The sequence below is a fragment of the Falco naumanni genome, chromosome 3 (genome assembly GCF_017639655.2).
Source record: "Falco naumanni isolate bFalNau1 chromosome 3, bFalNau1.pat, whole genome shotgun sequence".
Taxonomy (NCBI): domain Eukaryota; kingdom Metazoa; phylum Chordata; class Aves; order Falconiformes; family Falconidae; genus Falco; species Falco naumanni.
The window spans coordinates 78,904,081-78,917,181 of record NC_054056.1 but is presented as its reverse complement, the minus strand read 5'-3'; the positions used below and the strand labels follow the sequence as shown (position 1 = coordinate 78,917,181).

The following is a 13,101-nucleotide window of genomic DNA, read 5'->3' as shown; positions in this document are numbered from 1 at the left end:
ATAATACTAAAATAGAGCAACAGTCTTACAGATTTAAGTCTCTGTGGTTGATGTTTAACTTCCATCATATGTTTTTATGGATCCTAATCTTTTTATGAAAATTATCGTGTATATTTGGTAACTGTCTTTCCCTTTGTGTTACAACTCTATGTGAAATTCCTTGCAACAAGGCTGTACTGTTCCTGAGTAGTTTGATACACGTACATGTCATAGAGCAGAATAACAAGAAATCGCATCCAACATTATACCAAAGATGAGTTTTTATCCCATACCCTACCAACACTGAGGTGAAACACTGCTTGTTTTCAAATCTAATAGTCTTAATGTTGAACTGTTGTATTATTACTTGTCCTATGTCTGTCAACTAGTTCATACTCTTTGCTTCTATGTATCACCTAGTTCAGGCCTGAAGAAAACCGAAGCAAAATGGAACCTTCTGCACAGCAGTCTTTCCTTAATTTTAGTTATGTATCAGGTAGCACTGTAAGAGAGCTTCATTCATGCTTAAAAGATAAGTTAATCCATCTGTCACTATCTCACCTACTTTTGTATGTGAGTAGGTAAGAATTAATTGCATCCAGAATATAATACTAAAATAAAGCTGAAACATCTGGGCGCTAGCAAGATTTATTTTTTTTTTTTCACATTTCAGTAACTGCCAAAAATAAAATTATAAACCAAATTTATGGATGTAAAATTCCAACTGAATTAGCCCTAACTTACTATCTCTTATACTTGGAAAGACTTTGAAGTGATATTCACTAGCAGAACATTTGCTTTGGTTTCCACATTATGATCAAAACTTAGGTTAAGTATTTAGAAACCCTTCTAGAGCAACATTTTGAATATCTTAATATTTAGACACATTCAGATTATTCTTGTTGCCTTTAGCTATATCTGATTTGAAATATGTGCATTATTCCCTTTGATGTTTATGGCACATTGGCTTTTCAAATGAGTTGTTTTTCCGAGGAGGGTATCAGACTCCATAGATTTCTGTTCCTTCTCATCTGTGTTTTTTACCTTTCTGTGCCTTCTTTGAGAACTTTGATTGTATTATTCTTTTCTACATTTCTTGGAGGTTTCCAACTTTTGCAGAGTAAAGTAAATGTTACTTGGATTTTACACAAGTACCTTGAGCATAGGTAATCAGTCTCTTTTCCCATGGTGAAGGTATGCCTGCTCTTTTCCAAACAATTGTTGGGTGACACAAAACTGCTGAAAACAGTCTTTTCACTTTGACCATATTTGACTAAAGGTGAAGCTTTTTAGATGGGTAAGAAAAAATCATAAAAATATACAGGTATTCATTCGTATTTTTAATGGAGATTTTGTACTCCGAGTTTTTTTCCTTCTCTTTGAGTCCTAGAAAGATACTTCTCTCTTTTTATGGGATCTGGTTCTTTTTCTGTGACTTCTGGTTTGGCTGGCACTACATATTTATATTTCTTAGTCCCTCTAGTTGTCTTATTTTGGTGGTGGAGCTTTTCCTGCCCTCCCAGCCTTTTTTTTTTTTTTTTTTTTTTTTTTTTTTTTTTGGCAACACCGTTTTTATACCCAGCTTGTTGTGGAGGGTGCCCCAGTACCTGGAGAAGGCAGCAAATGCTCCTTTTACCTTTGTTTTCCCATGCCTGGAAGTAACATAATGGTTAATGTTGAAATGAAGGCAGACCAATCACACAGTGGTATAGATGAAAGTGTTATGGGCAAGTGCTTTATTACTAAATGACAAAATAGAATCTCTGGAGTGTAAAGTGTCTTCTGGCAGAGATTAATCTGATCACATAGGATTGCATCTGTCCTTTTTTAACATTCATACGAAATGTCTTCCAGGTATTGTGTAACTAACTTCTTCAATTTAAGACTGGCAGCATTGGCTGCAGGAGTTCTTAGTTGCAGTACTAGCCTCTGCTGGTTCTTGGCAAGTTACCTTTTTGCAAAAAGAGGCGATCATAGTATTTCCTTGTTTGGAAAACAGTACTAGAATATTTACTCGGCTACTAACTTCAGCAGAGATTACTTACTAGAAAAACCAAAACTGTGTACTCAAGCTTCCACAAAATCATTGAGGTTTTGATAGCTGAAGTTACTAACACAGGATCACACAGAATGGACGAGGTTGGAAGGGGCCCTGGAAGTGGTCTGTTCCAACCCCGCTGCTCAAGCGTGGCCACTCAGAGCCATGTTTCCCCAGGACCATGTCTTGGCTTTTGAATATCTCCAAGGAGGGAAGCTCCACAGCCTCCTTGGGCAACCTGTGCCAGTGCTTGGTCACCCCCAGTGAAAAAGTGATTTCTGATGTTCAGAGGGAACTTTCTGTGTTTCATTCTCTGTGTGTTGCCTCTGGTGCAACACTGGGCACCACTGGAAAGAGCCTGGCTCTCTCCTCTTTGCACCCTCCCATCCAGGATTTATATACATTGATGCGATCCCCCTGACCCTTCTCTTCTCCAGGCTGAACAGTCCCAGCTCTCTTGGCCTCTTCTCATAGGAGAGATGCTCCAGTGCCTTCATCATCTTCATGGACTTTTGCTGGACTCTCTCCAACATGTCCATGTCTCTCTCTCTCATACTGGGGAGCCCAGGACTGGATGCAGTGCTCAGCAGGGAGGGCAGGATCACCTCCCTCTACCTGCTGGCAGTTCTCCTAATGCAGCCCAGGATACCATTTGCTTTCTTTGCAAGCAGGGGCACGTTACTGACTCATGTACAACCTGATGTCCACCAGCACCCCCAGGGCCTTCTCTGCCAAGCAGCTTTCCAGCTGGGTGGCCCACAGCATACTGGTGCCTGGGGTTGTTCCTCCCCAGGGGGAAGGGCTTTGCACTTCCACTTGTTGAACCTCTTTGGGGTCCTGTCGGCCCACTTCTCCAGTCTGTTGAGGTTCCTCTGGGTGGTAGCATGACCCTCTGGTGTATCAGCCACTCCTCCCACTTTCTTGTTATCTGCAAACTTGCTGAGGGTCCACTCTGTCCCATCATCCAGATCATTAATGAAGATGTTGAACAGAAATGGACCAGTACTGATCCCTGGGGTACACTGCTCGTTACTGGCCTCCAACTAGACTTTATGCCCCTGATCACCACCCTCCTGGCTTGGTTGTTCAGCCAGCTTTCAGTCCACCTCACTGTTTGCTCATCCAGCCCATACTTCATTAGCTCATTTTAATAGTTTGTTTGATTATTTTTTTTCCATTCTGTTTATAAATCTTTTTAAATAGATGTTTTCCGAAGCCTTATGAGAGCAAGGTTTGGCTTGCTGGCACTGAGACAGCCAGGGTGAATGGCCTCTTGTCCTCAGGAAATTCAGGAGTTAGAATTGGTTCCTTAGACAAATTACAATAATCTGGCCTCTGTTGGCTCATAATGGCTCATTCTTCCATTACATCCTTGGGCAGATGGAAGACTTCGTAGCCCAAAATCAATTACACTGTATTTAACAACCTCTAATGCAGAAATAATTCACAGTTTGTGTTCTGGTAGCTTTCAAGAATCAGTTCAGTTCTCTGCTTTACTTTATTTGCTGTCTCATTGCATGCCTCCAGATTTTTGTATTTTCTTGTCTACAGTTTGTCACCTTAGTTATATGAAGAGCAGTGATACGTTAATTTAGAATCCTTAACACCATGAGAAAGATCTCACTTAGCATAGGCGCAGATGTCCATCAAGCCTTGCCTCACAGAGATTGAGGATACATAGTTCGAGATCTTAGCAACAACAAAAACTTCAATCTTACTTTGTAGCAATAGAGTTGATAGAACAAGAGATGATGGGGCCACTTAGGTTATTTAATCCCATTTCCCCCATATCTCGGCAGACACAGACAGCCGCAACAAGTTACAACTAACGTAGAAATTTTTTAGTGCTCAAGGCAAAGATCCTCAGGACAGCAACATGCTATAGGAAAACAGCAGGGAAGACATCGGAAGTCTTGTCAGTGACTTACTACTTCATAACAGCAACAAATCCTAAGTGGAAGTAGAACCACAAAGCTGAAGCACAGCCCAAACAGAGAATGCAAAACATCTCCAGACGTTCATGCTGATTTGTCCTGGGGTAGATTCATTCCTAACTCCAGGTAAAGCTTAAGGCAGTGCGAGAGAACAAGGCAAAATCCATTATTTCTGAGAAAAATTAGGCCACCTCCACATAATTCAGTCGTCTATTCAAGGCAATTGGTAGAAACATTGGAAGTACAAAACCCACAATTTTCAATATGTGTGAAAGAAGAAAATGTACACTTAAAATTGAAATGAGTTTATTAATTTATGGAAGTATCTATATCCAACTCTTTTTGGGGGGTTGGCTTCCATTAAATTAAAACAAACACCCCACCATACTGAAGTTGACTTCTTAGGGTATTGGTTCTGATCTGTATTTCAGACTTCCTAAATTTGGTACTGGTTTTGTGTTTTCAAGGCTGCTGACTTGGCGACCAACCAGTGGGGAGTTTGGCTCTGGATCTCCCTCTGATGCAAAAGAAAAACTGGTAAGCTGCTGAAATAAAAACTATTTTAAAAGCTTGCAAAAGTTTGGTACAAATATGTTGTGGTGTAGAATAAGTAAAAAGTGTACTTCGTTTAAACCCGTTTTTCAATTTTGATTTACTTGAAAAAAAATTTTCCAGCTAAAGTGCTATTTAATGTTTAAAAATAGCAAGGAATTAATTGATAAAGAAAAATATATTTTTGTTTGCGGTGAAGTTCGCTTCTGGGAGTTGCCTGTAGGTCGTTCTCTGTGTATGATAGTATGATAGAAGTAATGTCCTGTGCCTAGTATGTCTCTGTAATACTGTATTTAACGTTTGAGTTGTTTCCTGGTTTTGTGGGGTTTGTTTCATTTTGCTCAATATTGTCTTTGATACATTGACATGATGAGAAAATGCTGGAGGTGGAAGGACTGTCATATAAAAATTGTTCATGGGTATGGTCTCAAATGAGTTCTGCTACGAGAGACTGACTCCCTCCATTTAGCTTTATGGGGTGTTAAACAGAATTTGCTTGCAACAGAGTGTAGATGTTTTCGGTGGCCAGTTCTCATTATACAGGTGTTTTACATCCATGTGACAATGTGTTTTCTATATCGACTCATTTGTAGTGGTTTGGTGTATAAAGCGTTTGATCTAACAATGTTGGCTACGTTTTTGATCCATTTATGTTGAATATAATAACATGCACAAATGGCCGATATATTAAATGTCTTAGTCATTAATAAATTGAAAGCTCTTTTCTCTTTGAAATAGTTCAACATTAATGTTTTTTAAAATCTTCTTTTACTTCAGTGTAAAAAGACACTTTACAACTTCAAAACGAACAGAACTTGTATAATAAATGTTAAAGGAAATGTATTTTGGATCCTTTCTTTTGGTAGGATAAAATTTTTGCAGGCTTTAAGTATTTCCATCTAACTTTTCTTCAGGTAGTTAAATTATAATGAAGCATTCTACTATCTATAGACGTAATAGCTATTAAAAATATATTTATTAGAGATGAAGACGTTGTTTATTTACTGGTATGAGTAGTTGATATGTTCTTTATAGGAAGTGTATGTGCAGACTTAAATCTTGCTAGCCACGCAATGTAGGGAATTAATGTGTTGTCTCCAGTGGCACTTCTGGAATATATATGCCAATAGAAGTGCTGGGCTATTGAAAGGGACAGTAATCACTACATATTCCCTCTTTTCAATGAGTGCTTTCTGAATTGAAAACAATAGGTGTTATCATTGATTTAATACTTTACATTCAACTGATCAAGAAGGAAGATATTTATTAAAAAATAAAACAAAAACCCAACAATTCATCTTCCAAAGTCATTGAGTTCTAGCTCACAAGATAAAACAATATAACATGGGGAATCAGAACACATTGCAGAAGTCTGCTGAAGCAGCTCTGGTGAGAGGATTTAAAATGAAAGCATTTTCCTTGATATGCATGTATTCTCCTTCGTTTTACTCTGATAAATTCCTATAGCACCTACAGACATGTTAGTAGGAGCTTATAATTCAGAACGTTCAAGGGGGTAAATGCAAGTAAAGATTAAGGCTTGATGATACCTCATACTGTTTGGACTTGTCTTTTAGGAACTGTGTGTTAGCATTTTCACCCATTATAAAAAGAATGCAAGTTCTTACAGAAGCTGTTAGAGGTTTTTGTTGTAAATCAGGGGTAGATACTGCATTTCCCAGTACTGAAACCTTGCAGCAAACCTCATACGCTTGAACTGGTAAAAATCAAACTGACTGTTGGCTGACATACTAAATGCTTGGATGGCATACAAAAACACCTGTGTGCAAAGTACTAGTCGTTGACTTTGCTGTGTAATTAAGTATTTGTTGCTTGTTGATTTTTTTTCAGTGCTTTCTTAGTAGGGCATCTTCTTAGCACATCTTTTGTGAATGCTGGTATCAAATATGACTAAAATGAATGAAAAAGTGTAGTGTTGAAACAGTAAATGTCTTAAGGTATAAAGAGCACAATACTATCAACAATTAGCTTGCAGAAATTACCTGTAATTTTTTTTTGCCTTTTTTTCAGGATACAATATCACAGAAGTCAGTAGATATTCATGATTCTGTTCAGCCTAGATCTTCAGATGGACGTCCATATCAACCCAGCATAGGGCCCACAGTAGGTGAAGAAATAAGCAAAACCAGGCCAACAGCAAGTACGTGTTTAGTAGTGATTTGGCATTTTATATATATTAAGAGTAGTATTCAGCAGATGTCTGATACCTTTAGTTATAGCCCCAGCTATAACTTCAGAAACATGACGTGAAGAGAACTATACTGGTTAAAGTTTTGTCTTCATGCAGTATGACAGAATTCTGTTGGTCTCTTGTGGGTCCACATCTTTCACCTGTGCTTTAAAAATCTAGAATTCAGCTGCTAACTTGCAGGCTTTTTAGCCAAAGTAAAATACTAAGAATAGTACTCACCTTATAATGTTATGTAAATAAGTAATATTTTTTTTCTTAAGAGCAAAGTTCTTTCTGTGCAGAATGCAACAGAAGCAATAGCGGGGGGGGGGGGGGGGGGGGGGAAGTGTATTTAGGCTGATTTGAAGAGATATTTGAAGAGATATCTGGGATATTTGAAGAGAACATATCAAATCCTTAAGGTACTTGTGGAAAGTTATGTGTTGGTGCTTAAAATGCTCATGTCTGGTGGTAATAGTAGACCAGGTATCAGTCCTGGTTTTAGAAGAGTAATTCAGTAATTCAGATGGGTGGATTCCAGACTTGATTTATGAACGTGCTTGAAGTTAAGCTGTTCTTCAGCTTACCCCCAAAATAGCTCAAAAAAGAGACAGGTGTTGCAGTTCTTTATTAACAAGCAATTTTCTTTTTCTTCTCTTTAAAGAATTTCCAGAACAGAAGTTATTTGCTGCTCTTTTGATCAAATGTGTTGTACAACTGGAACTCATTCAGACTATCGACAATATTGTGTTCTTCCCAGCAACTAGCAAAAAAGAAGATGCAGAGAATCTAGCAGCAGCACAAGTAAGTAGAACTGATAGGTATCTTTTTTTCTGATTTTTTTTTTTCAGGCCTATTTGATTTAACAGCTTGTATCTTGCGTTAAATTGCATTTGCTGTGCTGGGGCAGCACACCGTGGAGATTAAAACATGTATTGTTCAAAGGGATTTATATAACTGGGATATGAACACAACTGTTAATACATTTTTAAGTTTCGGTACGAGTAAAGATGAAAACAGGGTAGGATTGAGTTATGACTGGAGCTTGCTGAAGACAATTGTGAATTTTTACTTGCATCTTTTCCTGTTTTTTTTTTTAAAACAGAGAGATGCAGTAGACTTCGATGTGCATGTGGATACACAAGATCAAGGAATGTATCGTTTTCTAACATCACAGCAGCTTTTTAAACTTCTGGATTGTCTGCTGGAATCTCACAGATTTGCTAAAGCGTTTAATTCCAACAATGAACAAAGAACTGCTCTCTGGAAAGCGGGTGAGTCAGTCACCTTGGAGAAATATTTTGCAAGAATGTGTTAGCGTGCTTTGAATTGACCCAAAAATAGGTGAAACGTACTTCGATGTTGAATGTAAAATTGAGTGTCAGGCTTTAACTTTATACCCTTGAATCCCTAAGGGGAGGAGACCTCATCTGTGCAGGTGCAAATATCTTTTTCATGTCCTAACATTTAAGGTTTCACTGGGTTACAGCTGCCAAGCTGATCCCTGGCTGTGGGTGCAAGTCCCGTGCTTGGAGGCTGCAGGCACAAAACCTGAAGACTTGTTAGTGGGGTTTGTTTTACCTACCAGAGTATAAGTGAAAAATATGTCATTTTCTGAAAAAAAAAACCAGATGAAAAACGGACTCTCAATAGCGTTGTGTTTAATCTATTCCTTGCACCAAGGTTGGCTGTATTAATATTTTTAATGGTCACTGCATACTGTGAACATGCAGCAAGCTGGTTTGTGCATTGATGTATGCATACGCAGAACCACTTCAGCTTGGCTGAGGTAGTATTCATATTTACGGGTATGCTTTTTGCTAGTATGGCTCGTCACTAGCAAAACTGAGTTTAATTATACAGTAACGGCCTTGGAAACAATAATATTGTAGACATTTTTATCAAAAACAAACAATAAAGCACTACAGATATACACCTGAGGCAAAATGGTCCATTGTTCGGGTGGTTAGAATGCACTTTTATCATACACCCAGGTTTCACATCTACTTTACTTGGAAGCACCTATAAAAATAGGTGCCAAACACAGTTGTGGCGTATATACGTGGGTTAATTTTTAGCAGGACCCCATTGTACTAAATGCTGTGAGAAGTTAATTACATAAGGTGGTTCTTCTGGCTATATGCAGAAGATGTTTGGAAGGAGAAGTGGGAACTAACTGTAAGGAAAAATGTCAGATGAAACACAAATCTGAATGGATGCTTGGAATTTCTCTAGGTTTCAAAGGCAAATCAAAGCCTAATCTTCTGAAACAGGAGACTAGTAGTCTTGCCTGTGGATTGCGCATTCTGTTCCGTATGTACATGGATGAAAGCCGTACCAGTGCATGGGAGGAAGTCCAGCAGAGGCTACTAAAGTAAGGTCCATGTGGCTGAACCCGTTGATGTTATTTCTGACGTGAAAGAATGTTTATTTTTATTTAAAAGGATAGACCACCTCTGTTTGCAGTAAACTTCTAGAGCCAACACAGTATGGTGGTAGTCACAGCTCCCATTAAGAGGTTTTATGTTGTGTGTAGAGCACTCTGCCTCCAGCTACTGATACTGCGTCTGCTTTTTGTACTCATTACACGTTTTGCAGAAGAGAACAAAGGTTTTTGTCCCCTTTTTTGGTAGCATGTGGGTAGGTGGGGGCTTGTTCCAGCTCCTTCTTAAAAAGAAAAGCAACTAGCAACCCTGCTTTTTTCTTGCAGATATTTTAGGGAGCTGGTGCTTGATCTCATCCGCAGAAATGAGCGCTGGGCTTAAGAAGCCTGTGGGCATACAGAAGCTTTTGGCTTTTTGGTTATTCATTACTGTGAATACTAAGGTTCACCTGATTGTTTTTAGGTTACAAAGTTGTTTAAGCAAGTGTTGGAATAATAGAGGGCTTAAAACCAGGGCAGTAACAGTGTGGAAGTGTTTTATGGTTTACAGACCAGGGAGCAGAACTGCAGACTACCTGGTTGCATCAGCATGAGATTAATTTTTATAGTCTACATATCATTTTGTCATATGCGTTTTAGTACCTCTCAAAGAGCACTTGATACATTTTAAATATGTGTACGAACAGCACGATCATGTTTTGTCAATATATTGAATAGTGAAGTCCTGGGACGCTGGTTTTGAGTTGAACAAGATGACTGCTTTCTACTGCTAATGAGGTTTGCGGTAGCTTTCGTAAGGCGATGCTGTTCTACACCAGGACTCTGCAGTGGTATAGTTGCAAAGCCGAAGGTCTTTCTCTGCAGCAGAGCTCAAAATAAAACGTTAGTTACTAGTTTTTGTGTCTTTTCTCTTCAGTGTCTGCAGTGAGGCTCTGAGTTATTTCCTCACTCTTACATCAGAAAGTCATCGGGAAGCCTGGACTAATCTGTTACTCTTATTTTTGACTAAAGTCCTGAAGATAAGTGATGAAAGGGTAAGTAACTGTTTGGAATGATATTTAAGATGACGTTTACAGGTAAGAAGTAGTTCCAGACCAGTTCTTCACAGTTACACATTTGACTTTAAAAGCTCCTGCTGCTCTGTAGACACGCTTTGTTGAGGGAATGTGCATCGAAATACCGACAGTAGTAATGCACAGTGAGGGTGCAGTGAGTGATAAAATAAAACGTGTCTGAGAAAATGTAAAAGACACTGAAATCCTTTACAAGTATGTGTTAAGTTGCTCTTACCCCTCTCCTGCTGAGGTAGGGGATTAGTGGGTGATATTTTATTCAAAGAAATAACTCCTGTTTCTGTTTCCAGTCCTGCGTGTACAGCACCTTGACCTTCTCCAAAGCAATTCTGCAGTAAATAAATCCATATTTAGACCTCCCTGTAACAAAACTTGGCTGAAATACCAAGTGAAAGAGGCCAAGTACAACAAAAAAACTTGACTGATAAGGAAAACTCTTCCTCTTGCAGAATAAGCATTAGCAAGGAGCTGTGTGTAGCCAGTGAGCATCTGTCAGAGTACAAGCTGTCTTAGCCTTGTTCTAGCACTGGCTAGCTTCAGTTATAAAGATGTTTCTACTCGTCACTTCATGGGTTGGTTTCTCACCTTGACTTGGGAGAGTATTTATAATTCTTCACTTGGAACACGCTTTCTGAGGTGTATTGATGCATAATAGAACAATTTCTTCTGTTTTCTCCTCAGTTCAAGGCTCACGCCTCGTTCTACTATCCGCTGTTGTGTGAAATTATGCAGTTTGACCTTATTCCTGAACTTAGAGCTGTTCTACGAAGGTTTTTCCTGCGGATTGGTGTTGTTTTCCAAATATCCCAACCACCAGAGCAAGAGTCTGGAATAAGCAAGCAGTAGCAGATAGTGACTGAGTATTGCTCCGTTTAAAAGTTTATATTCCTCAGCTAAATCAAAGGACCAGGTAGCTGAGCCATTCTATCTGGATATCCATAAAAATGATTTCTTTGTATGGCAATGTGTATCCAAGGGTTAACGGTACAGATGCTTACAACTGTAATTAAGGCTTGCAACACTCCAGTCCCTTTATTTCCTGATGGATTATCTCTATCGGTTTCTCTACCTGGCTCATGCTGAGCACAGAGCCAGTTTTTAGCACAGTCCTCTTGTCAGCATGGGCTGCAATATCCTTTACTGTCCTAGACAGCAGTATAGCAACAGATGTTTATGGCGGGTGTGAAAGTAAAAAGTACCCAAAGAACTATATATGTAAAGGTTTGAGCTTCTGCAAGAAGTACAACTCAGGAGAGCTGTATTTTGAAGGATAAAATGTTTATAGTGAAAAGAAAATGGAGATTATTGTTCATGGTAAAAGATATTTAGCAACTATGTCTGATATTCTAAGATTTTTGCACACTCAGGCTGTCTGAGACATTGGTAATCATCCTTCTGTGAAAAATGTACAGAGATGCAGGTCTGTAATATAAACTCTTTAACACTATACAGTTCTTCCTGAATTGTTTTATTTCTGTATTATTGATTTGCTGAAAACCCATAACAACTTCATTGTTTACCAAATGCACTAGAAGTTTGGGTTTTATTTTTCGGGGTTGTGATTTTTTTCCTTTTTTTTTTTTTCTTTTTTTTTTTTTTTTTTTTGGTTTTGTTGTAGCCCAGAAGTTAGTGTTGCTGACTTTTGTCAAGAACAGAGGTAGAAATATCACAACTGACATAACTACCTGTAATATACTTGTTTTAGGGCTTTTAAATATAATGAGCCATTGAAATGATGATCCTTCAAGGACTGGAACTTGAATCACTGCAAACAAGTCTAGGTTGTGTCTGCTGTCAGATGTTTTTTGTTTGATGTAGATTTCACTCTTATGTACAGAATTTAATGTGGAATATATTCAAGTAACAAATCTGGCATGGTTTGGGGATGGTTAAATTTATTGGAAACTTATTCATACTGTGAATTGTGCTCTGATGGTTAAAAGACAAGATTGTCAAGCATTCTGTATTACAATGGATGTAGAAATTTTTTTCAGATGGGCAAAATGTATATGGTACAGATATGTAAAGTTTTCTATGTAAAAAAAATTCTGTACAACTTTCTGTACAATATTTGGTTCTCATCTGGCATATTCTAATCAGGTTATAGGTCAATAAAGTTTTTGAACTCTTTCATCAGTGCAATCAAAACCAGTCTAATCCACAGCTACTTGTTTTACAGTTTCCTTTGCCGCCTCTCATGTTCTCGTTTCAAAGGAACAAACCCCAGCCCTCGGGGGGGCCAAAAGGTGGGTGCCTTGCAGTTGACTAGGATGCGTCTTCCCACTGTTCGGCAAATACAGGGTGAAAAAGAACGGTAAGTTTAAAAAAACAGGAAAAAAAGGAAGAGTAAAAGTGCTTGTAAGTGGACTAGACAAATGAACCGTGTAGTGCTGCACAGATAGGAACTAAAATACCGTGTTTTGCTTTCTGGGGATTAAAATATTAATACAAGTATTAATATAAAAGAGACTTCTAGAATAAGGGTGGGTGAGAGAAGAAGGCTGGGATTATGGTTCATCTGGCTGCTGACTCGGAATACATCAGCCAGCTAAGCCTTGTCAGCATCTTTGATCTTGTAAGTGAAAGCGGAATTGGATTGTGCTCCAGTGTGTTCCCACAAAACTCACGAGAATCAAAGGGGAAAAGGGGAGAAGCGTGAAGGCTGTGAAAGGGAATGAGGAATTAATTCCTCACAGAGGAATTAATCTCCCTGTAGCTGTTCACAGCAGGCCTCAAAAATCAGTGCTAAGTGGTTCAACAAAATAGCTATGGAAGAGACAGTGATGGGAATTAAACGGCACGACCCGTAACTAGTTTTCTTATAATGTTAATTGGGGTGGAACAAAACCAAATTGCAGTTATCAAAGTCAGAAAAGGGAGAACTGAGGTGATTTTAATTACAATGGTACAGCCGTTCCTCATGGGCTGTGTTTTATTTTCTTCTGTTTGTT

At 38.6% G+C, this 13,101-nt stretch overlaps 1 protein-coding gene across 1 annotated transcript in view; it reads left to right on the top strand.

Moving 5' to 3' along the window:
* The window catches only part of ARFGEF1 (ADP ribosylation factor guanine nucleotide exchange factor 1), a 94,754-nt gene extending 82,471 nt beyond the window's left edge, over positions 1-12,283 (top strand). Inside the window, exons 33-39 of the mRNA XM_040585631.1 lie at positions 4,419-4,488; positions 6,535-6,664; positions 7,359-7,498; positions 7,800-7,968; positions 8,930-9,068; positions 9,994-10,111; positions 10,832-12,283. Coding sequence (XP_040441565.1) covers positions 4,419-4,488; positions 6,535-6,664; positions 7,359-7,498; positions 7,800-7,968; positions 8,930-9,068; positions 9,994-10,111; positions 10,832-10,996 — 931 coding nt within the window. The 3' untranslated portion in view covers positions 10,997-12,283. The remainder of the gene's footprint in view (positions 1-4,418; positions 4,489-6,534; positions 6,665-7,358; positions 7,499-7,799; positions 7,969-8,929; positions 9,069-9,993; positions 10,112-10,831) is intronic.
* Positions 12,284-13,101: the final 818 nt, after the last annotated feature.